Here is a 25,321-nt window from a genome sequence, read left to right as displayed (position 1 = left end):
GACTGAGCTTACTCAAATAAGGGGCTGAAGGAAGTGGCTCCTGGAGAGGAGGGAATGAAAAAAAACACGACCTGGAAGGGCAAAGGTAGGTAAATCAGTGAAGTGGGGATAAAGGACGAGGAAAACGAGGGTGGTGAGTAAAACCTGCCAGCTCTGTTACAGTCTGCGGGCAGTGGAGACCACAGGGACCAAGCAGTCCCCACAAGAGCCGAGCCTGCTCATTGCTCACAGTGGTTGTACCATCTATCCCAAATAGTATTGGTGTTACCGGCTGCTGCTCTGTCACTCACTGAGGAGAAGCTAATGGTGGGACTGGCCCTAAATGAAACCATGTGGAGCCCCTTCAGTAAAGGGGAGGTCTCCCGGCCACCTCTGGAGGCTGCAGCCCTGGTCCTGGCCTGAGGACAGTGCAGGGCAGGCTGTGCTCTGCCCTGCGGCGCCATAGAGACACATTTCATGATGAGGGGTTTGGCTGCATGTATTGACATACGTAGTTAGATGCAACTACAACATTTTAAGACTTTTAAGAGGCAAAGCTCAAATTCGGCACTGGGTAGTAAAGCAAAAGTTGGCCCACAGCTGCTGTTTGTTAAATTTGGTTGTGATCCTTAGCTTAGGCTTGAGTTCAAGGGCCTGACTGGAAGGCTTCAAGGGCCTGACTGATGGCTGTAGCTTTTTGGTGGCTTTCTGTAACAGAAAGAAGACATTAATGTGTAAGTCAACAATATGCCAATAAATAAACTGCCTGGATACCTGTGCCAGCAGCTGTAAATAAGAGGCATGGACTAGAACAAAATGTGAGGCACACGTTGGAGCAGGGGCAGATCTCCCTGTAAACAGCATTGTAAATCAGCCAGGTCCCAAGCGGACGACAGCATCTGGAAATGCCCTGACAGCAAACACAGACATAGGCCTTCAGACCCCACACCCTGCCCCTTCTGTGTCCCAGTTTACATGGATTTGGCTCTCATAGGTGCTGGCTTAGCTGTGCTGGAAGACCAAGGGGCTTTGCTCAGCCTCAGATGGGCCATCAGAACCATGCTGGATTTCTTTGCCCATCAGCCCCTCCATCCACTTCTTTCCTCTTCCGCCCCAAAGCTTTGTCCTCTTCTAAGGCTGTAGCTTGTAGGCACTAAGCCCTCTGAGAGCCAAGGGTACTTTGCCCCCGTGAAGCATCTGCTGTGAGGCTGCTGTAGACGGTGCCTGTTCTGTCCCCATCAGTGTGAGACAGCAGCCCCCATCTGGCTTAGTGCTGAGGGGAGGACACCAGTGTCATGTTTTTCTTACAATTAGTGCTCCTTCATAACTGAGGTTGCTATGAAGTAGGAGATGGCTGTGCACATGTGCTGTGTGAGCAGAAGGAGTTGTGTTTGACTTTGTGCCATTCCCTCTTACTCTGTGCCTTTACCAGTTACTGCATCCTTAGCTCTCAAACATAGTTACAGTTTTCAGATGACTGTTGTTGCCGACTGCCAGAATTTGTATGCCCAGGCCCATGGATGCTGCCACCAAGATGGCCATGTAGAAGACGCAGCTTTGCTCACATGCGTTTTGAGTTTCTGTCCCATAGCAAAGAAGAATATTTTTTTCCTTGGGGCAAAACCAATGTGCTACAATCATGAAGCACTAGATTGTGTTTCAAAGAAACAGGTGTAACTACCCTCTGGTACCGGCACACATGCAAACAGCAGTGTGGCATTTATTATAATTAGAGCTAAATGGCCTTAAATCATGAGTGTGCTGTGTCAAAGAAAAAATAACAACCACCATACACAACAAAACCAACACTTCTCCAGTGGCTGATCAAAAGTAATAAGCATCACCCGTAACAACAGCTATGCTGCGTGAAACTTGCTCTCCTCTGGGTATCTTTTATGTCTGCCAATGTGTGCATTGCAACTTAATACAGCTTCCAAAAATAATTTGTTTAAAAGGTTCCTGTTTTATATTTGTTTCTTAATCTGTCATCTCAACAGATAAAATGAAACTTATTAAATGCCAGGCCTTGACTAGCAGGCATAATGAGCGGGTTTTGTCACTTTATTAAAACTCTGTGCGTGCTGGAATTAATTATGTGCCCTTTGAAAAATATAAAGAACTCACTATTGTAGGACAATAGGAACTTGATGGAGCACAGCAATAATACGGTGTGTGTCATCACTCTGTTTTCCTACACAGCTGCTGAGCTGCAGTTAGCTGTCCCGGTCCTGTTTTTTTCATGCTGCGGGGTCAAAAGTGGCATTCATTCATGGTTATTTGCTAGCATTGCAAGTGTGAAACTCTTAATTCTGCAAGGATGTTTACTCCAACTAAGAGTAGGCCAATGCTGCTGATCACTGATGGGCCTCACCACCTCGAGGAGATGTATTCTGCATCCTCTGTGCATGATCACTGCATTCACACCACAGATATAGCACTAAACAGTACCTGGTGTGCAGAAACCAAAGTACTGTGAAAGGTGAACTTGTGTGTTCACCTGGTGAATCCGCTGGGTCCCATCTGAAGACTGAGTATCCGAATGCCACCATAAAATGCTCTGCTGCCCCTCGGTGCCTCGCCACACTTTACCCCCACACACCACTCACTCTGCTGGTTTGCATTTAGCCGGCTGCAAAGCCGTATCCCTGATGCCAAACCTTAATATGCCTTAATGCAAGAAATGCCTGCCTCAGGGTTAAAAAAATAATAAAATTAAAAATCTCTCATGAGTCACAGCAACTCAGTGCTGGTATTGCTTTGCCAGGAGTCTGAGTCAGCCCACGCACCATCCACCGGCCCTTGGCCCTCCTCTCCTGGCACAAGGCGCGGACGTGCTCCCGGTGGTGCTGGTGGTCTGTGAAGGACAGGCAGAGCCCCGGCGCATGCAGCTGTGTTTGGTTTGCTTGTAGTTCAATGCAGCTGGGGGTCTGGAGACCCAGATGCAGCCTGCAAGGCAGGGGGGCTCAGTTTTGCTGCCTCCATCTCTTGCAGCACCCACCAGCAAACTGTGTGTGTGTAACACACCTGCTGCTCCAAGCCCAGTGACCCTGCTGTGCTGCTCGGCACTGGCTGGCCTGGCTATGGGCCGGAGAGGGCCAGGGGCATGGGATCTTGGCTGGAGCACCCGCACACATGGCTTCACATCAGCACGGCGAAACACACCTCCCTCCCACCCCCCAATCACCAGGGGGCGAGCATTCAGCAACAAAGCTTCTAATTTTTATTAAAATAAAGTGTAACCTTTTATTTTCCCTTGCTCCATTCCTATAAGGAATGGCTTAATATGGGAGTTTGCTAATGTAGGATTGGTGTTATGACATATGCTGAGGCAAAAAAACCCCAAACCCATCTTCAATGCTTTTTTTCTCTTTCTGGCAGGACGAGAATACGGAGGGTTACACTGCATGGCTTTAATACAAACGGGGGCACAGGTACAAGAGTTGTGCTCCATTTCCCTCCGTCCCCTGATCATATCCTACCTGTAGGAGCACTGAAAGGCCCACACAGCTGCTAACTTGGAGCAGCTGCACAGCCCCTCTGGGGAGCGGGCTGGAGAGCTCAGGGGGCTGGCATCAGTACACAAACAAGCCGACGCCACCATATGGTTCATTTTCCCTTTAAATTGACTTAAATCTCTTGAGAATTAGGAAAAAGAGCCAGAGCAATAATTCCCATTTTTAGATGACAGGATCGCCTTTTCCTTAGTAGGGTAAAGAAAAAAAACCACAACAAAAACACCTACTCCTAACATAGGGCAGAGCTGCTGCGCCGCAGCTCGGGCCAGAGCCCACTGAAGGTGTCTCATTGACTTCACTGGGTTTGGGCTGCTCCTCTTTGCACATGACAGCAGTCAATGCAGCCACCACTGCTGAGGAGGAGTATGAAGAGCTGGGAGACGCTGCTCGTTTCACATCACCCTCCCCTTCTTGGGCTGTGTGTAGTTCGGTTTTAGTTGTCTGTTGAACACATTTTTTGATACATGAGAGATGGAAATAGTTAACAGAAAGTGGCAAAATGGCATGATTTGTAAAGATATTTGTTATATTCAACTGTTAGCAAAGGAAAAAAAAACCAACAAGTTAACATTCAGTACCATAGTCAGGAAGATTGTCTATGTATATGTCTGTCATGGGGCTAAGATACAAAGCTTAGGGTGGTAAATAATGTGTATTTACTAAATAATGCATACTGCGCTAGCGCACAAGTTAAAGCTGGCAGCCCCGGCTGCGCTGCCTGATCTGTAAAACAGACAAACCCAAGCCCCTGGGAAAGCTGAAGTGATGTTTCTGCCCTTTTCTTGCCCTCACACCTTGGCTTGTCTGAGGTTCGCGTTCCTTGGCAGAGCTGCTGAAACAAACCCCGTACACAGGGCACTGCAGCACGGGGAGCCCCCTTGTTCAGCCCCTCGCTCGCGGAGTGTCACCGAGCAGGGAGGAGGCGGCATGTTGGCTGCTCTGCCGAATGGCACCCCGGCACAGGCTGTGCTTCACCTTACGTTCTCCTGGCTGGCTACGTTCAACAGCTGCTCCTTGGGGGTTGCCAAAAATACTTGCTCAAAAGAAAAGAAAAGCCCTATGAAAAGCGATGGAGCAGAGCTGTACTTGGTAGAGATTCTAGGGGCACTTTTCAGGGGGCCCGTGAGATCAAAAGTTGGTCTTTAGTGACAACCTTGTGTGTGTCTGACCCTCATTTATGCAGTTCAGGAAGATCTGCTTGCAGAACTGACCCCCCCTTGTCCACTGCTTCTTGTGCTGCTAAATATGTCTTCAGCTGTTCAGAGTCAACAACTTCTCTTGGCTTCCTGGTCGACCACGGGCTGACCGTCCTGCCCAGTAGCATTTGGTGGGAATGTGACACCGAGCCCCTGTGTACTGTCACCACCTGGGAGTTTGGTGCTCTCTTCTAGCTGGCACATCTGCCTGCTTGCTGCTCGCTGCTGCTGCTCTTTCAGCTCACTGTAGGAACGGGAAAAGGTATGAAAGATGGACGTGACTGGGAAAGCCATCAGCAAAATCCCACTCAAGATACTGCTCAGGGCTACCACCTGTCCGGGGATGCTACGAGGCACCATGTCGCCATAGCCAACAGTTGTCATGGAGATCACAGCCCACCAGTAACTGGTGGGGACACTTGTGAATTCTTGCTTGGCTCCTAGTTCGCTCTCAGCCAAGTACACCAGCGGCGAGAAGAGGGCCATGGCGACGCAAAGGAAGAGCAGGAGGAGCCCGAACTCCCTGGTGCACCGGCGCACAGTGAGCCCCAGCGTCTGCAGCCCCAGCGAGTGCCGTGCCAACCTCATCACGTACAGGATGCGCAGAGCCCGCAGAAAGCGCAGCACCAGGCCCACTCGTTCCAAGTACTTGTTCCCAGCTCCCCCACTAGGCTTGCTGCTGTTTTTCGTGGAGACCATATCCACAATGAGAGAGATATAGAAAGGCAAGATGGCCAGGATGTCGATGATGTTGAGCGGGGTTTTCAGGAAAGCGCACTTGTTCTCTGCCTGGATGGATCGCAGCAGGAACTCAAATGAAAACCATGCCACGCACACCGTCTCCAGCACAAAGATGTCATAGCACTTCCGTGAGCATTCACCCTGGGGGGAAGAGGAGCGGGAAACACAGAAAAGGGGGAAGAAAAAAGATTTAGCCAGGGAGCAAACCAAAGAAAGAGAGAGTGGCAGTTCTTAAAGGAAAGTACAACATGAAATCGATAAGAGAACTGCAAGGTGCCAAAGTAAAATCATCACTTCTAAGAGCAGCTGGAACAGATAACTAAACCCAGAGCTACTAACTACATGTCTGGCTGCAGGGCAGGTCAACGATGCTCAGGAGTATCCTGAGGCTGCCTAGAATTTGGTGTGATGGTATCAGCTGTCGGCCAGACAGCCCACTGCTGAAAGGCCGGTGGCTCATACCTCATGTCTAACCGAGCCCTTAACACCCTTTAGAAAGGATTAGTAGAGGATTCATGGATTTTAATAAATGGGTGACCCCTCTCTCCCTTCATGATCAATAATAAATTGCTTATAAATGGCTCATAAACACCTACAGCATTTTATATTACGTGCTTGGAGTCATCTACAATCTGTTATTCACAGAATATAGAACAGTTTTTATGTTCCAGTGAACATTTACTAACACGCTAGTCCTATAGTCAAAAGCTGATGTAAAGTACCGACAAATGTAGGTATTTCTAAAAGAAAAAGTACCACAAGAACAGAGGGAGGGTCCAGAGAGATAAGCATTTTCAGTTACCTCACCTGTAACAACTAACGACCACGATGCCCTCCCCAAGCTTTCTGAGGCACTGGAAGAGGTGCTCTTCCCTGCAGGCTCACTTAGAAAATAAGGAGAACTCCGGTTCTTTAGTTACGATGCCTGTAAACAAGCCAGCCTTGGTGCACTGGAACAGCAATAAACAATAATGCTGGTAATGGCTGCTCTTCGATTGTTAATTCAACAGCACAAATACTATGGCAATTCTCTGCTACATGACTGCTAGTAACTCCGGCTGAATAATAATCAGCTTCTCTAAATAAACAGCTTTTGATGTGGACAATTATAGGGCTAGTGCTGTTTCCTCTGTTAAATGCTCATATAAAAGTGCTAATGCTCTGGGGGCTTTGAGTGGAAGGCAAATGTATATTTATTTAAGGGAAGTGTATATTTATTCGGTGAGCCACTTTGACTCCGAACAGTTCATGAAAATTCTTGTAAGTATGTAGGAGTCCGTCTGTGGCAGTGGAGTTTGTGACTCGCACTGGATGCAACAGGTATTAGGTACCAATGTAAAACCTCATTTTCCCCGCCTATGCTAAATTATAGCAATAAAGCATCACTTAAGAGTGGTGAGGCTGTGTCAAGCTGGTCCCCATTTCACCACTGGAGAAGCTGAGAACCAGGCCCATCTACGAACAGTTCTGCCCACATGCCCACCACAGGTGTCTTTTGCGAGGCAGAGCCAAGGAAATTTTTACTGCACAGCACCACCTTCTAACTCCATCCTTCTCAAAAGTGTTTATGCACAGTTTTTTCCCTGATGTGGGGAAAAAAAAAACAGCAACCAAACAAAAACCCAGCAAAGGAGTGATAAGACTTTTGTAAGACTTTTGCCCTCTTCACTAACTACAATGTGCTCCCCAAAATGTGGGGGAGTGACTGAATACACGTTTCAAGGGCTGCTGCACTGCTGGCAGTAAGAGCAGTGTCATCATATTGAGTATAAAGCCTTGTGTTACCTCAAGATGATAACCAAAACGCCGAGGTACCCTCCCCATATCATGCTTAAGAAAAGATTGAGACAATGACTAAAGAGATGTCAACAGGAAAAAAAACTCTGAAAAGGAATCCTCAGAGACGGTGTTTATGGTCCTTGTACTAAACATGACAAAAGGTTGTACTGCCTTGTATTTATAGATTATTTATAGATGTTTGTATTCCGCTTTCCACTGGCATATGATGTACCTCCCACTGTTTCCCATGCTGATATGGAGAGAAAAATTACTTGTCCCATTGAAATTGCTGTCAAAATTTTATGTATATTGCAGGGAAGAAGGATAATCTTGTTTTACTAGTGTAGCAGCTCAGATAGCCTGTCTTTAATGTCCTAATTTTAATAGGTGTGAAGACTAGAAGGAGCTTAATTTCTGTCTCCCTCACCAAACTAATTTGGTCATAAATGAGTATTTTTGTCACAATCATAACACACAGGACAAAACATTCCGTTTTTAGGGATTTCGCTCCTACCACAGCATAATTAAGCTGTCAGGCTCTCCCATCAGATACAGAACCAAGATGCTTTCACACCACCGCACAAATCTGGCTCTGTGGGCCAGAGCCAAAGCTCCCAAAGTCAGTGGCAGCACTCTGCCTGTGCCACTGTAACTTCTCACCTTATTACGAAGAAAACAGCCATCAGATCCATATTGTCCCAGAGCCCTGCTGCCTGGGAATCTCTCATCAGGATACGCTTGATCTCACACCACGGGCCATGGTTGCACGTGCTTTGCAGCTCCTGATGCTATCCTTGCACGTGCACAAAAGGATCAGGCTGAGACGTTAGGAAGACAACACACAGGAAAATAGCTATGGCTTGAGCAAAGCAGCAGCAATGGCAAGAAGGAAACCCCCCCCCCAAGATGCAAATTTGCTTTCTCTGAAAGGTACGTCACTACTTGGACCACCATGTATGGAAAGTAAGATGTAGCTTGCCTTAAGAGACCTATCTGGCAGGAAGCATTCTGGATTCTGATGTGCACATTATAATTTTCAGGCCACTAAAAGTTTAAAGAAACTCAGTCAAGCCTATGGAGAATTTAGCCTTGGAATAGACCTACAAAGACACTGAGGCTAATTTGGCACCCAATTGCCCCAGTACTCTCTCTTTGGTGCACAGGGAAAGGAAACTGTCCACAGTCCTTCTGTGTACGAGTTTGGTTTGAGAGCAAATAGGAGTAAAACTGTTCCTCATTAATGAATTACCAGCAGTGATGACTTTCACAAGACCCTATCTGCCCTCCCACACTCTGACATGTTTATCCTGTGTAGGTTCACAAATCTACAGCTTTGCTATTTATGTCTCCAGTCTTCCTGCAGAACTACATCAAAAAGGCAAGTGCAGGAGCAGCCTGGCAACATTTGCTCAGCTGAGCACAAAGGGCTCCGTGATATCTGAAGCTCGGGTCATCCAACACAGCAGAACCAAGCTGGCATCTTTGCCCATCACTGTAATGAAAAGCTGAAATGTACTCCATCCAGAACGGATGTTGGGCTCTGGCTTTTCCCCGCCCTTCCCACTATCCGCAGCTGACAGCTAACATTGTGAATGCCAAAATGTTTACTTTCAGAAGAGTGGAGCGATAATGCTCTGCCACGCAGAGTTCATTTTAATGGGATGAAACAATCCCCTCTTATAGCTAATGCATAATTATCTTCAGCAAAGTGCTAGTCTTTCTCAGTATCGTTATTAACGTATTGCAATCTGAACACGCCAGGCTCTCTCTGAAGCCTGTCCTGAGAATAAGAGGGTCTGAACAGGCTTTTAGAAAACAGACCCGTGTGTCGATTAACTTGCCATAGGCCTTTTTTTCACTAATTAAATGTCTTCCTGTCCCCTGGACCATGTTTCAATATCATCTAGGTATGACCTATTATTATCCTCAGATGAAATAAAAAACAGTAACAGCAAAAACGTGTTTCATGCTCTTTGCTTCTTTCAGCTGCAGCTGCTTTTCACTACAGTTTTTCCCCCTTGATTACAGCATTGTAAAAAAAAAAAAGGCAATTTTTCTATTTCTAAAACTTTTAACTATGTATTTGAGTACAACCAGATGCTGTAACTTTGCTTAGGGTTTTGAGGTTTTTTCCATTCAAGAAAATAAAACAAAAATGCACAGAAAGACACACACAGATGGAAAAAAGCAATCAAGAATTAATCAGCCATTGGAATAAGGAAAAAAACAAGTCCTAACAGAACAGGATAGCATCCCGCCCAAAACAGGTCCAGATCAAATTTGTTCTCAAAAAAGATCAAGCTATAACAGCTTATGGTCATAAACATGTACATTAACAACTAAATACTGCTTTTTACTTTTTTGTAAGCAAAACAGCTAGCTCTCATACTAGCTAACCAGATTTCTTCATCTTGTAAGCTAATGGATACATTTTTATGATTACATTTTCATATCTAGCTTTATGAAACTGGGCCACAGGAAAACTTCTTTAAAATTTTCATAATAATTTGATTTATTTTTGTCTTTTAGAGGTCTAAACAAAAAATAGCATGAATGGCAATCACAAGGGACACCTTTCCAGTATTAAGAGAGTAACATTCTTTTTTTTTTTTTTAATGTACATATAACCACGCTTTTAAATAAACAATATCTGTGGAAACAGTTGTTCTTTACAAGATGCATATGTTTGTTTATGTGTGTGCCTGTGTTTCTTTCAAACAGCAAGTAGATTTTTTTTCCTGTGCAGAAATTACTTGGCTATGAGGAAATATCTGCAGTTGCACAGGATTTTGGGGCCATATACTAATGTCAACTCAGGGCACAAGAAAAGAAAAGAAGAAAAATCTCAGTAAGTAATTCTATGCAGTCAAATTAAAGTGAGTCTCCTTCACTAGGATTTATAGAAATTTGCTGTCAAAAAGCCAACTGCAGTATCTTTCTTCTGGAGAAACATTTTCTTTGCCAAAGGTTCCTTTGGCAAAGGAAAATTACAAAAAGAAAAGCTCGTGTCACTGGAGTTCAAATCCAGCTGTACTCATTGCTCAGTACGGTCTGTCTAAAAATTGCAGGCATCTTTCACAAACATTTTGGTTTGGCTTGCAGGGTCCCTTTCACTGGTACTTCCCTGTACTGTGCCTCAGTAAAAATCTCCAGTGTGTGTTGGGTGACTTCTTGACCCTGTCTTTGTCCTCTGGTCTCCTGAGAAGAAATTCTGACTCTCTTCTAGATTCTTGCAGGCTTTGACGCCATGTCCCCCCCTCTGGCATTAGAAGATGTCAAAAGCCAGATCACCTCTAACCGCCCCAGTTCTTGTGTTGCTTTGCGCACACCTTTTTGTATGGTCAGCAGCTCCACAGCACTTTTAGGGAGGAAGTTTCAATGCTGCCCACTTCCCCCCTGTAGTGAAGATTTCCCTCCCTGTCAAATGTATATGTTAGGAAAAAACCAAACCAAACCAAACCAAACCAAACATGAGAGGCATTGCATACAAAAATACTTACATAAGCTTTAAAATAATGACATTTCTAAAACAATATTTTTGTTCTCTTCCACTTGCCCCTTGTTACTTGAGCCTTTCGGGTCATGTATTTCAAGTGATTCTCTGTGCACATCAGATCCAACTCCGTTTTAACAACAACAAGGAACTTGAAATTCTGACATAACCAAGGTCTCAGCACCAGAGATCAGCATTAAGGGACCTGCAGACAACATCCCTGGAGATGCCACACAAGGTCTGCCCGCAGCCTGGACGCAGCTGGGGGCTGCAGAGAGTGACAGCGCCCAGCCCAGCAGCTGAGGGTGTTACCCTTGGAGCTGGTGTGAGGCTGAGCCGCCCGTTTCAATGAACATCTGCGGGGAGAATGAGAGGACAGACGCCCCGACTTCCAGTTATTCATCAGCCCAACACTTGGAGCACTTTCCCGGTTTGGGAGAGACCCAGCTCCTGCTCCTAAGCCGGCAGGGCGGAAGCCTCCACCTGGCCCTGCCTGGCCTGCAGAAGCACCTGCAGCACCGGGTGCTGGGTCACCGCCCTCTCTCATCCCAACTATCGCTGTGAAATGAAGAAGCCTTCCCTGAGAAAAATTCCAGCGAAACAGCAGCATTCCCGGAAATGTGCCTCCCCAACAAAACCCAAAGATTTTGCTCATACTGGTGCTTTCTGATGAAAAGCAATTTTCTGATCAAAAGTGATTTCCTGAGGAGAGCATCCAGCTAATTTTCCCAGTAAGGATGAGCACATCACTCCTGCGATGTGACCCGCTGTTGGTCAGGCAGCATCACACTCCGCCCTCGGGCGCAGGCACGCTCCCCTCACCACCGACCACCTACAGGCTTGCTGATTATAATTCAGCATATCGGCCATTAAAGCTAGGGTCAGGCTGAACTTGCAGCCAGCCCGCTCTGAGTATTTCTTGTGTTCCTGAGAAATGATTCAGCTACCGCACAGTCTGTCCTCAAAGTTGGCTGGCTGTGAATTCAAAGTAACGATTTCTGTTTTTAAAGTCGCCAAGGGGCCATGAAAGAGCGCTCTGCCTCTTGCTGTACACGCTTTGATCTGTAACTAGAGCTTAGTTCGTGCTTCATCTTCAGTCCAGCTGCTGCAAAAGCTAACCAGAGCCTTGCCTCCAGCGCGGAGGGTTGTCGCTAATGGTTTGCAGTCATATTATGGACACAAGACAGCTCTTGTACAGTTGTTCCTGTACAACTTGTCTTTGTTGAAGAGAAAGGGCAAGGAGGTGGGCAAGACTATACTTACTTTAGACTTAACTCTCTGGATTTCCTTTGATCCCAAGACAGCACAGCCCCAAATCACCACTTTTCAAAACCTGTCATTTTTATTCTGCCAGTGAAGCTGCAAATAAACGTGAAACACCGACAGGAACAAAGGAGATGCCAAAAGACTATGGCAACTGCTAGAAGGTAATTTCAGGGTGTGCTAAAATCCACAGCCAGAGTCTAATCAGCTGGTGAAATAACATGCCGTGCTATTCAGTTGCAGTCATGTTGCCGAGGGCTTACTGACGTACAGCTACCTGCAGGTGCCTTGCATTTCTGTCTCAAATTGCTCTTCCGACAGGCAACTACAAAGGCAAACAGCTATGTTCATGGAAAGCTCAGGAAAGGGTCTGGGAGTCAACAGGAGGGAAGAGAAGACCGTGTGGGTGAGGAGTTTACTCGCGCACCGTGGTAGCCTATGACCACCCTCGCAGACTAAACAGATGGGAGACACAGAGGGCACTCATGGTCGCAGAGGCTGCAGAGGGAACCAGCTGTGTTTCCTCGAGTTACTCTGCCCAATCCACAAGCAGCCTGCCGCTTTGGGCCACCTCCACCCCAAACCGCATGACCAAAATTAGATACTGTAGGTAACCCTTGGCTTTCTAAGCCATAAATATTGAGCCTTGAGATCTGTTTAACTCCCGCCTTTTTCCCTGCAAATGCTGTAGATGTCTTAGCAGCTATAGTCTGACCGCATCGATTTGGCATATACATCTGAATTGTGGAGAAAGACACAGACACGGGGGATTCGATCACCAACCTACCAGGCAAGACTGCTGTCGTGATCCTAAGGCTGTCCTCCATTTCCCTGCCTCCTTCACTTACTGTCCCTGCCACATGCAGATATATTCTTCAGTCCACTGTCCTGCTTCTTTTTGCCCCAGTAGAGTTGCTGGGAAGAATGGAAAGCAGATAAGTAGTACTACAGATGCACAAACTGCCCTCTCATTAATGTCATCTTCTCAACCAGCTTTTCTTACACCTACATCCACTTTTAGCACACACTTCTCCAAAAGCAACAGTATTTGTTAGAGGGAAACGAATGTTATCTGTCTCTACTTTATGCAAAGCAAACAAAACCTAAAATCGGCAAGAAGCAAGATACATACAAAGAATAAAACAGATCATAAATACCTATGAAACAGAACACCATCAACTCATCTTTTTTTCAGATGCCTTTCAGGAACAGCACAGCACCTCACCCAGAGAGGCTGGGGGGGGGGCATGTAAAGACATCTAACATCTTAAAACTCCTGACTGTGACTGCGGCTGGGAGCAGCTTAGGGAACAGTATGTGGTCCAGCAGCCAGCTGCTGCTATCTCCCAGTCTGATCATACCACACACCAGGAGAGAGGGGCTATACTGTAACTTAAGGAGGAGAGATGTACGCTGGGTAACATTTTCTCTTAGGATACTTCTTAAGTCTCTGCTCCATTCTCACTGCCTTGTGACTTCCTCATAGGCTAGTATTCCCTTCACTTTGTATTTAATTTTTTTTAACTCGTGTTTGTAATCTGCTTTGCTACAATGAGGGCACACAGATTCTCCCAACCTGTGGTCTTCACCCTTGAAACAAACCTTGTTGCTAATTCCTTCTTGCTTACCAAATAGACACACACACACACACACACACACACACACACACACACACACACAAAATAACCAACACTTGTATCTGGAGCTTGCTGATAGGTCCAATATATAAGTGAAGGATTTGATTTGTTCAAGAACCATGCATGTTCAAGAAAGATCATTCAAACTAGAATGAGTTGGGAGAGTAACCCAAGGCTGCTTGGATAGCTAGTGGAATGGAAAACCTATCATAAAAAAGACAATTAAATGCATTTTACTTGTTTGCCATCATCAAATGAAGGCAGAGAAGAGGCGTGTTTGCTGTCTATAAATATACCAATGGGATTAAGAGAAGCACTTTCTAATGGTGTGGTCAAATGCTCACATTCAGGTCTATCTGGACTCACTGAAAGTACTGCTGTCTCCATCTACTTCCTGCCTGTTTACAATTCGCAGCTCAGCCCACAGAATGGGACATATGATCATTCCTTAATCCTCTTCAGTGCAAAGCCAAGCAGGATAACTCACTGGTTGCTTATGCAACAACAGCTGACTTTGTTCGGGAGTGGCTGGGAAGGGCAACATCATCAGCAAAGTAATGGCAATCAGCAGGGGAGGTGGGAGTGGGAAGGAGAGGGACGTAGAGGGCCCTAACATACTCAGTGTTTGCACTAGCTATTTGCAAAGAGAACCCATCACTAATTGAAAGGACAGTGTCGGCATAAGAAATAGCTATGCCAGCTTTCGGCACCTAGATTCTAGAAGACACATGAGGTTCCAAAAGAGCCCCCCTGCAAGAACAGGGAAGGACAGAGACCTTTTAAGATGAAGCTTCTCAGTTTCTGGAAATGATGGTATGACATAACAACACGACAACAAGGGCCTGCGCTCACCTCATAAGACCCCTCCAACTCCTACCTGCCCATAATGTTCAACTAGCAAAGGAAATGATGCGCTTGATACCGCTGGAGCTGGTCCTTGGGGGGCCTGAGATGCCTACCTGGCTTGTCCACAGCTTTCACCTGTGCATGTGTGTAAGACACAAGTAGGCTGTTTAGAGAATTACAACCTATATGTACAAGAATAGGTTTATTGACATTTGTCTGAACAAATATTCCGAGTCAAAACACTGGTTTTGTATCTGGGGTCTGCTTTGGCAATTTTACAACCTCTCCAACTACAACCACTGCCATTTGGAAATTGTCTGAAGACAAACAGCTACACAAGAAGACACGGGTCCCCAAGAACAAGGTATTATATTTGAAACTCATTAACTCCCATGGCATTGGAGGCAGAATGTCACAGGCCACTACCCATATGGCTCGCTTTCTGGCAGCTTTGCTCTGCAGCAGAGCCCATCTGTGGGAAACACCCACAGGTGACACAGCCATCCAGGTGTGTCCACGGCTCCCACACAGCCTGCTGGGCTTGGACCAGGCACGACCTGCACAGTCTGACCTCAGGGGGCTGCTCAGTGCAGAGGGCTTGTTTATCAGAGTGTCTGCCACCGACAGAGGCAGTAAGGCAGAAAAAAGAATGATGATTTCACCAAGAAATGGTGTTCTCCAAAGAACAGCTTCGCGTTAGAAACACCGATGTTCTTAGCGTTTCTGAGTAAAAATTACCTTGGAATTTTCTATTTGCAGATTTCCAGAATGTTTGTCTTGGTTTTGGCCCACTTTTTCACTGAAATTCAAAGTAGAAAAACCCCAAGAGATTAATTAAGTGCCAGTAGCCTCCTTGCTGACAAGTGTCCCCCTCTCCCCCTGATTTCACATGAAGTAGAAATCTTCCTCCCCAGCCCACTCTCTTTTCTAGCTCTGATAGAGGCATCATATCCCCCAAGGCTTGGAAACTACAATGCTTTTTAAAAAAAATCCATTCTCTGTAATCCTAAGCAAATGCCTGATTCTGAGCTTTTACATGAAGCAGCCCGGTTAGCTTGCAAATTAGAAAATCTCCTGATTTCTGAAGAATAATCCTAGCTTGTATTTTCTATCCTAGTGCTCTGAAAACAAGACAGACTCAGTTGTTGCTTCAAAAAACTTGAGCAACGGCACTTGGCACTTAAAGCACACTTGCTTCTCATAAACATGGCAGGACTGCAAAAATAAAGATGGGGGTTATCTCCCGTAAGTGGCAGCATAAATCAAAACACTGCAGAACCAGAGCGGGGCTGAGTCCTCGCCAAGGGCACTTACGCGCAGTTCAGTTTCCCCAAGGAATGACAACACCTAGACCCAACACTGCCCTCGGAAAGGACCAGCCCAAGAGAGACAGCGTTACAGGGGGCTGCGTTACAAAGCAGTGGCATTCCCAATGCTTCCACACCTACCCAACACCTGGGAAAAGACAATGCTGTGGTGGCACCTGGCTGTGCTCACAGGCACATGCAGATATAGAGTGTCTAGAGCTGTGGTCTTCCTAAACCCAGCATCCTCTTTTCCTCTTCTCCTCACTCTAAAAAAGGATCTCAGACTTGTTCTCTCTCTCTCTCTTACTGATTGTATTAAAAAGAACAACTGATTCTTAACAGCATTTTAAAGCATATTTTCCCTCTTATTTCCCCCAGTTTTCCCCTTCTTTCAATCCCTGTTTTAGAAGCTCTTCTCCTCCTGCCTCCCACTCATTGCTGGTTCTATTTTACTGACCCACATTAGTTTTACTGGTTCCGGCAACCCTGTAACCTGCTGTAAAAGTTGCGGGGTGTCTGTTTTTTCTCTTGGAGGAAAGGCGGATATTTTTTTTTCCCAAACCTGTATTTCCCCCCCCTCCCTTTATCCTATTATCTGAAAGCAAGTGAAGGATTTGCCTGTGTTGCCTGTGGGTAGATTTGGTCTCCTGCTGGTAGTGGCTGAGTCGCAGCTGGCAGCCTGCTACTGCATTGCCCTTGCGCTGAAACACGCTCTAAGCTGTGTTCCTGCGCTTGCAAAGTGGACGAATTTTTGCAGGGTGGCTCTGACTGCTGCAAAACCCTGCACTCTCTCATATTCTCTCTTTCTGCTTGAGGCAATAATAACAGTGTTTTCCGTGACAGCAGTGCAAACTATTAGAACTGCACGACTTACCTTAAATTAGCCAATATTTCTACTGTGTAAGAAGGCAACTAGCTGTGGACTGGGAGAAAATATCCACAGCTTCTGCCCACAGACACTCAGTTTGTGGACCTTTCAGGAGGGTGCTGCAATTTCTGTTCTGTCGTCGTTTATACCCAGTGCAGCGTTTGCCAAGTTTCCAACACGGCTCAGGATGTATTGGATGGCTGGGACCTTCACGCTGTTCTCTCTATTTCCTATTTGTACTCAGGCTCGGAAAACGAGCTGGAGCAGAGGGGAAGGGAGTGTGTGCGTGTGTGCCTGCGTGGGAAGGTGAGGGTATGAGGGCCCTGCCAGTGAATGTCCAGAGAGCTGGTCTGGCATGTGGCCTGGTTAACAGCCCGTTCCGGCTGAGGCATTCTGCTCATGAGTGACTCACAAGCTCAAGTCTGAACAGCAGCTAATGCTGGGACTAAGCCCTGCCGGTAACATGTCCCAGCCCCTGTAGCACCCTCCACAAACACCGTCAGTGCTGGACAAGATACCTGGGTCAGGATGCTCCCTTCACGGGGCCAGCCTCATGCCACATCGCTCCTCTTCAGGAAGCTTCCAGACTTCTGAGGTTTTCTGGCTGCCCTCGCCTTTAATCACAATTATGAACTGCCACTGCTCATTTTATCTTACTGATGACTTCAGGTCTGAATATACAGGAGGGCCAAGGAAGCCCCAGACGTACAGCATCTTCGCAGGCACCTCCTGCACGGGGGCACAGTGCTTCTGCACGAGCGAGTCTGGGATGGGATGGCAATTGCTCACCCACCTGTAGGGCCAGAAGGGGCTCTTGAGCTAATCGCCTGCTGAGCAGAGGATCTCACCAAGTGGCTCATGAATCACACACGTGGTTTCAACTGAGCTGAGATGTAATGTTTAGAAGGACTGACAGAATGCATTTAAAAACTATCTGAGATGATCTGACTAGATAAATGGTTTCCATTGTTAATCACCCACACTGTAATGCATTTTATTTAGAGCCTGAGTTTGTCCAGCTGCAGGTTCCAGTTATTCTTCACCACTGTCTACAGACATTCAATTATTCTGCTGTTTACTGCATTAAAAACTCTTCTAGTGTCTCACTATAAAGCAGAATTTTCAGATTTCAAATAATTATTTTAACCTTTTTTTTCAACTTAGCTGCTGAATGGGTACCAATCTGGAAATGCTATCTCAAGTCTCATGCTTTGCCTCTTAACTAGCATGTCAGATGGGAAGACACGTACAGCCAGTAGTACATCAGGGTCTCTAAATTCCTTCTGAGTCCCCACTTCCCAAAATAGTCTTTTGTCCTGGGGTCTCTACGCTCTCTACACTTACCAGTTGCACTCCCTGTTCATGAACATGCAGTTACCTCCCCATGTTCAAATCAATTCAGCTAAATGTGCCAGATACTTCCAGTCCCTGACTAGTGTGTACGTTTCTCTGCTATATGTAAATTTCTTTTGCAGTTGTTTTATATTTTTGCCCCAAATCACCAGCAAAACACCTAAGTAGCTCTGGGCCAACACCAGAGACACTTGCATGCCTTTTGGCGTACACTGTCACTGGATGATGATTTCTGATGCTACTCTTCTGCTACTTCAAGATCTAAGAAAAATTCTAAAAACATTTAATAAGGGAGGTAAGTTTTTGAAAAATGCCATTTTTATTAAGGGGGGATGTTGTGTGAGACTAATTCAAATATCTTACAGAAGTATAAGTACCTACATCAGGGTCTTTTTTTTTCAGAAAACTTTATAAACTCATAAAAATTATACGAAGTTTGACTAATGAGTGGTGTTCTACATAGACTAGAATTAATTATGCTGTTGTGCTCAAAAATGTTGTCGATTGTACTCAGTACCATCTTTTTCATGGTTTTAGTTGGATGCTTACCTTTAGAAAATCCAACAACCTTATAGCTTTCTCCTGGTCCTTTCTTAAGCCTTTGATAAAAACCTATTGCAAAAAAATGTTTTAAACTTTTTGGTTTTTTTTTTCTTTTCATTTGTATACCACTCTTCTACTTATCTTGTCTTGCATGTAAATGTCTCCACAGACACTGCGAAAAGTTCCCAATTTTAAAAACTTCTATATTTCATCTCAATCACCACATGCAATGAAAATGTAAGCATTTATAATGTTAAAGGATTTAATGCAATTAGTTTCTAAGTGCTGTACACATGAATCAGCTCATTACCTCAGCCTAGCTATATGAGGCCTAGCCAAATGTAAATCTGGTTGCTTTCTTTCATTCCAAACATCCAGAATTAATGGCAACATATCCTGGAGCTCTGAGATAAAAGTTCCAGATTATATTTTTATTACAATAAATTAAAGATTTCTCTCTTTCAGAACAGCAGGGCAGCGCTCAGTAAGCCCACAGAGCACAAGTTCTCCCGCAAAAGGCAGTGGAGCAATACCCTCAGGGTATTACAGAGCAGGCTATACTGGGTAGCTGTAGTAATTTTACAAACATGACTGGAGCCCGAGCAACTATTATCATGAGATTGCTTCAGAGACTCCCTGGATGATTGCCCTGGAAGTCAGGAGAATAAACCCACTGGTAGGTATAGATAGTTATGGTGGTGGAACCAGAAAAATATTAAAAGAAATTACATATGGAGCATGTTTTGCTGGGTGAGCCACATTGCACCACACATAAACCAGTTAATAACGTGCCAAAGTTACCAATGCTTTTATGGAAGAGTCTTATCTGTTTAATTATTTATCACTAATGTTATATTGCGGCATATTTATACAATATTTAAAAGAAGACCTGAGCCTGCTATTTATTCATAAGAAAATATCCTTTAGACTAAAAGGGTTCATTAGCACAGCATAAAGTTACTAACAAGTCAACAGGAGTTTTATCTTATTCAACTCTTGCCTCTTGCCCAACCTAACAGTGCAGAGAAATACTCCCCAGTTTTTTGACTTCTAAGCCTGAAACACTGCAAAGGGTCTCAGGTGGTTCCCAAAACCTACCGTTCTCAAAATCTTCCAGGGCAGTTCCTTGTCCCATAAGGATTTCCCTCTTTCTTGCGAAAAGCAACTCAGGAAAAGACACTGCAGGGAGACCCAAAGTTGGTAAGAGCCAAGCATGAACAGCTGAGGCAGTAACTTTGCTCCGATGAGGAATTTTGAGCCAGGGGTCTGCAGGCTCACTGTGGGACTCTGCGCAAACCTGTTCTGCAGTGCTGTGTCCCCAGCCCCCGATCTAAAGGCAACTCTTAGTGAAAGAAAATACAACCCTCCTCTTGACACGACAGGGAAAGATTTTCTTACTGGGACCATGTTTCCTTTATCTTCTCTTGAAGGAGCTGCCATGACAGAACAAGTAGATATGTCTGCTAAAATTTAAATGGCTTCAATTAAGCAGGAAGGCTGAATTTTTTATTGGTTTTTTTTTCAGGGGAGGAAGGACTGCAGTAAGTATTTTTTTTTCCCAAGAGGAGTAAGCAAGCCAAGGAGAAGAAATGGCAAGAGCTCTCCAAATGCAGTCACGACTAAATCCAACTAGTTGTTACCCAGCACCCTGTCCACACGACCAACATCAAGAGTAACCAATCATTCCTTCAAACATTTTCTTTTTCATTAGCAGCTTAAGGTAGCCTTGCAAAGGGGAAGGACTATCTCTGAACAGAGCTGGCAAAGCTCACGCGTGGTGTGCTATTTGACCAGGGGGCTTGCAGGCAGCTGGAGCCCTGGGCAGCGGTGGGCAGCGCAGGTGCAGTGGGCAATGCGTTGTGCAACGGCAACGCCGAGGACTCACAGCACCAAATGTTTTTCCCTAGTATGCGAATACAACAATTCTCAACTTGGTAAAAAAACCTGATACCGAGATACGCTGTAACGCTAACAGCTGGATTTAGGCAACCAGTAAAGGAAAGATTTAGATTCAGATCCATGTAAAAGAAATACATTTATTTCTTTTACATTAAGGACTGTATCATTCAGATGGTTCAGAGACAAGCACAGTAAAATGATCAAAGGACACGATCACCGCTTCTTGGTATTTGCAAAGAACATTTTGCCATTAGTCTTACATTTGCAAATTCCATGGGAGTCGGATAAAAGATGCACACCGCTCAGAAAACCCACACAACACAACATTTAAGGTTTAGCTTGAGCAATGCAGAGGTTCTCGACTCCTTGATTTTAAAGCTCTCTGTGTGACCCCCAGAAGCAACGTCACTTTTACCTTTCAAACCTCATCACTTTCAGACAAACCTGAGCTGTCTGAAAGGGCACATGCACAGCAAATTTCTCGGAGCAGACTATGATGACTCAGACTTACACTGCAGAACTCTGCAGTTACTCCTCAGTTTTGGGCTCTAAGGATATCATACAGTAATTGCATCTGACATGAACTAAGTTGGTCTCACTTATGAAAAGAAAAAATTTTCCTCGCTTAGGAACCTAGCTCGCAGCCTGAGACATGAGGAATGGGCCTGTGTACGTGAACAGCAGCGTAGATGTAATTTTTATTTCTGTTATGACGATGGTCATAGACGTTGTGTTTAAGACATTCTGTCCCAAAACATTCACAATCTCCATGCAGGACTACACAGAACAGGCAATGAAACTACACAAGGCTAATTGGGCACATAAACAACAAAGCAAACTTTTGCTTATTGCTGATGACTAAAGCTGTGGGTAAAGGATGCTCTCAAAGCTTGTGATTTGTATTGTGTGTTATCATTTTGATTTAAGTACCACCTGATCAGGAAACCTACTTTAAGCTTATGAATGAAAAAAATAAGAAACACCTTACTTTTAGTTAAAATACAGCTCTGTAGTGCTGTGAGTCCTACATCCCTTCAGCAAGGGCATGGGAATGTGAAAGCGAACACGAATCTCATACGTCTACAGGAACTTCCTTGTGCACAATGTTGTAGAAAAGGCGGGTGACAATTGTAACTGAGTCATTTGGTCTTTCCCTGGCCTCCAGCCAGCTGTGGCCTGAACTGCCCGGAGCAAACACAAAATGCAAACTGGCAACGTAGGGAACAAGTACATCAGATCACTTCAGATGCCGTAACTGGTGACACCGTTACAGCTCATGGTTTTTGCATTTAAACAGCAGAGCTGAGAGAATGGTATAACGAATTCTCAGATGATCCCCAGGGAAATTAGTTAGTCCAGTTCCTCAAGATTCTTTTTATAAAAAGTCACCCTCAGTGCCTATATACTATAAATAGTTATCTGTAATACCAGCAGGGAGATTTTTTTAAATACAGGTTTTATGTTGGCTGTGTTGTAATTTCTAGAACAGTTTATTCCACAAAGAAAGGAAAAACACAAGCTGCAATTCTATTAAGACTTTCATTGATGAAAACAAACCTTCTATGCATCACATAAACATGTGGCTCTAAGTCAAAATCAAGAAGGTCTCAGTATCACATGCAGAAGAACAGCTGAACAGTCACAAAAGAGACAAAGTACTAAAAACAAGCTCTCCAGTAATGAAAAGCTTCATTGCAGAATCTCAAGCACAGTGCCATCTTAGGATAGAATGCACTACAACAATAACTGTTTTACTCCTTTACATTACTTTTCACTGAAATAAGTAAAAGGTTTAATGTAAAAACGACAGTTTTTTCCACCCAGAAGTACCTCAAACTGCAAGAGTTTTGAGACAAGATACCATTCATTCAACAAAATCTTTGGCATTTCTGACACACTGAGGCCCTGAATACTTATATTTCTTCCTATTATCTACCTATTTAGTTACAAACCTAAAAAAATTGATAGTTATAACCATAGAATCTCAGAAGGTTGAAGTTGAATGGGACCTCTGGAGGTCATTCTGGTCCACCCCCTTCTACCCGCTCAAACAGGGCCACCTGGTTGACCAGGACCGTGTCCAGGCCGCTTTTGAATATCCCCAAGCACGGAGATGCCATGACCACCCTGGGAAACCTGTGCTAGTGCTCAGTCACGCTTAACAGTGAAAAAGTGTTTCCTGACGTTCAGAGGGAACCTCCTGTGTTTGTGCCCGTTGCCTCTTGTCCTGCCAGTGTGCACCGCTGAAAAGAGCCTGCCTCTGTCCTCTTTGCACCCTCTCTCAGGTATTTATACACACTGGTGAGATCTCCTCAGAGCATTCTCTTCTCCAGGCTGAACAGTCCCAGCTGTCTCAGACTCTCCTCATATGTGAAATGGTACAGTCCCTTTATCATCTTTGCGGCCCTCAGTTGGACCTTCTCCAGTATGCCCATATCTCTCTTGTACTGGGGAGCCCGCAACTGGACACAGGACCCCATGTGTGGCTGCATCATTGCTGAGCAGAGGGGAAGGATCTCCTCCCTCAACCTGCTGGCAATACATTACCTAACACATCCCAGGATACCAGTACCCTTCTTTGCAGCAAGGGCACGTTGCTGGCTGATGGTAAACCTGGTGTCTACCAGGATCCCCAGGCCCTTTTCTGCCAAGCTGCTTTCCAGCTGGGTGGCCCCCAGCATATACTGGTGCATGAGGTTGCTCCTCACCAGGTGCAGGACTCTGCATTTCTCCATGCCAAACTTCCCAATGTTCCTGTCAGCCCATTTCTCCAGCCTATCGAGATCATTCAGGATGGCAGCATGACTCTGGCGCATCAGTCACTCATCCAAAGTTTGTGTCATCTGCAAACTTGCTGAGGGTACACTCTGGTCCACCCTCCAGATCACTAATGAAGATGCTGAGCAGGACTGGATCCAGTACAGACCCCTGGGGCACACCACTAGATACAGGCCTCCAACAAGACTTTGTGTCACTGATCACCACCCTCTGGCCCTGGCCATTCAGTCAGTTTTCAACTGATCTCACTGCTCATTCAGCATCTACATCAACATCTTGTCTATGAAAAGCTGTTGAGAATCATTATACAAGACTCTCTTAACCTTGTCTGAAATTACTTTTGTGTGTACCTTTGTGAAATGAAATCTTTAGTCACAAGATTGTTTAAAAGGCACATTCACAATTTATCTATTCCCCACTCTCACCAATATGAAAGTTGAAGCACAGTGTGTAAATTAAGCTTAGAAGGTTAAATAGTTTCAGGCTTCTTTATGAGCTATTATTAACTTCATTATTTATGAATCTCTCTCTTTGTTGTAACGTTCTTCAGCTGAAGGTTATTGAACTGTAACTTCCTATCACAGCATCTTTAATTAGACTAGCTTTTCCCAATACATTATACAGCACGGTGAAGAAGGAAATACTCGCTGATCTTCTTGTGCTGTTTTACACTGTGGTACTACAAATGATTTTGCTCAGTGGGACTCAGGCCTGTCAATGTTTTTGTGAATCAGGACAAAACACTTGATGTTAATCTCTGAGTTCACCACCTTTTCTTCTGTGATGAGGAAGCCTGTCTAACAAAAGAAAGAATCTTTCTTCTTCAGGGAGAAATGGTCAACCATTTCTCTGTTTTCACCAAGAAAAAAAAAGAAGAGCCTAGTAGGATGACCATTTGGCTTTCAGTTGAATCTCTTGATGTCTTTTGGTTGTTCGGGTCTAACTCTGTTATTAAAGCTTATGCTGTAATGTATCCCCAACTAGTTTAAGACTCCTGTGATGTATTAGCTGCTTTCCACGAGTGACTCGATGCCTGTCATTTGTTTAGAGAGTTGAGAAGCCCACTTTAATGTATCGTATACCTAAAATGCCTTAAGGATACTCTGCCTCTGGCTATTTTTATGCCTTGGAGATCAGTTTTGTGGTGGTCTGGAAAGAGCTCAGTGCCTGAGGGCTCCTGCTATGATTTTGTCTTAGCAGTATTTTGCCTTAAGAGGGGACTTTCCACCATTAAATCTAGACCTTGCATAGAAATCTCCCATTATGAAAATTCTGAAATTAAAAATTAATTATTGCTTTGTAACTTTACATGGAAGAACCTGATTCTCTTCACTCTTCACTCTAAACTCTTCAAGTTTATTTTCTTTATACATTTGAAGTGTCCCTTTCGTGACATTTCCAGAAGAGGCTATTATGTGCATTACTGGATTGGTGGGTTTTATTTAATTTAATCAGTAAATAAAAGCTAAATGAGAAAAAAAAAAAGACAAGATAAAATATATGTCCTAATTTAGTAAGTATTGACTAGCTTAGGATCCGATTCTGTTAGCTTTATTGATAATTGTGCAGCATCTGAAATACATGATACTACTTCTGTCCTGGTTTAAATGACACAGGATTAATTCCTCTTTCAGTAATTTCACTTTTCAGTAAGGTCTCTTGTAATGCTTGGGGAAACCGCATTTTTAGAAGACTCTAGTGTCTGAATTTGTGAAAATATTTACTTTATAGCCAGCTCTGTTATGTGGGTTTCAAGGTCTCAGTGTTTTCCAGCTCACCAGGTGCAGGGATCAGGAGGAGCGAGACCCGAGCACTCGATCCAGGCTGGCCAACAGGATTATTTCATAACATGAATGTTACATTAAATATAAATTAGAAAGTTTGATGAGCAGTTCTCCCTCTTCCTTGATGGCTGTGATCCTGAGAACTTTTTGCCCCTGTGCTGGACCCCTGAGCCCTTCCCTTCCAGTTCCAGTGCTCTGCCACCCTCAAAGTAAAGAAGTTCCTCCTCATGTTTAGATGGAGCTTCCTGTGTTCAAATTTGTGCCCATTATCCCTTGTCCTCTCACTGGGCACCACTGGAAAGAGCCTGGCCCCATCCTCCTGACCACCCACCCTTCAAGT

General features: G+C 44.8%; 1 protein-coding gene across 6 annotated transcripts in view; it reads right to left on the bottom strand.

Moving 5' to 3' along the window:
* Window positions 1–77: 77 nt before the first annotated feature.
* The window catches only part of KCNG2 (potassium voltage-gated channel modifier subfamily G member 2), a 64,058-nt gene continuing 38,814 nt past the window's right edge, over window positions 78–25,321 (bottom strand). For all 6 annotated transcript variants that reach the window (XM_063325777.1, XM_063325778.1, XM_063325773.1 and 3 more), the window contains one exon: window positions 78–5,572. In XM_063325777.1, the coding sequence (XP_063181847.1) occupies window positions 4,760–5,572 (813 nt within the window). In that variant the 3' untranslated portion in view covers window positions 78–4,759. The remainder of the gene's footprint in view (window positions 5,573–25,321) is intronic.

Source organism: Chroicocephalus ridibundus, chromosome 2, assembly GCF_963924245.1.
Source record: "Chroicocephalus ridibundus chromosome 2, bChrRid1.1, whole genome shotgun sequence".
In the NCBI taxonomy this organism is placed as follows: Eukaryota; Metazoa; Chordata; class Aves; order Charadriiformes; family Laridae; genus Chroicocephalus; species Chroicocephalus ridibundus.
The sequence above is the reverse complement of the archived record's forward strand: the minus strand, read 5'-3'. Positions and strand labels throughout refer to the sequence as shown.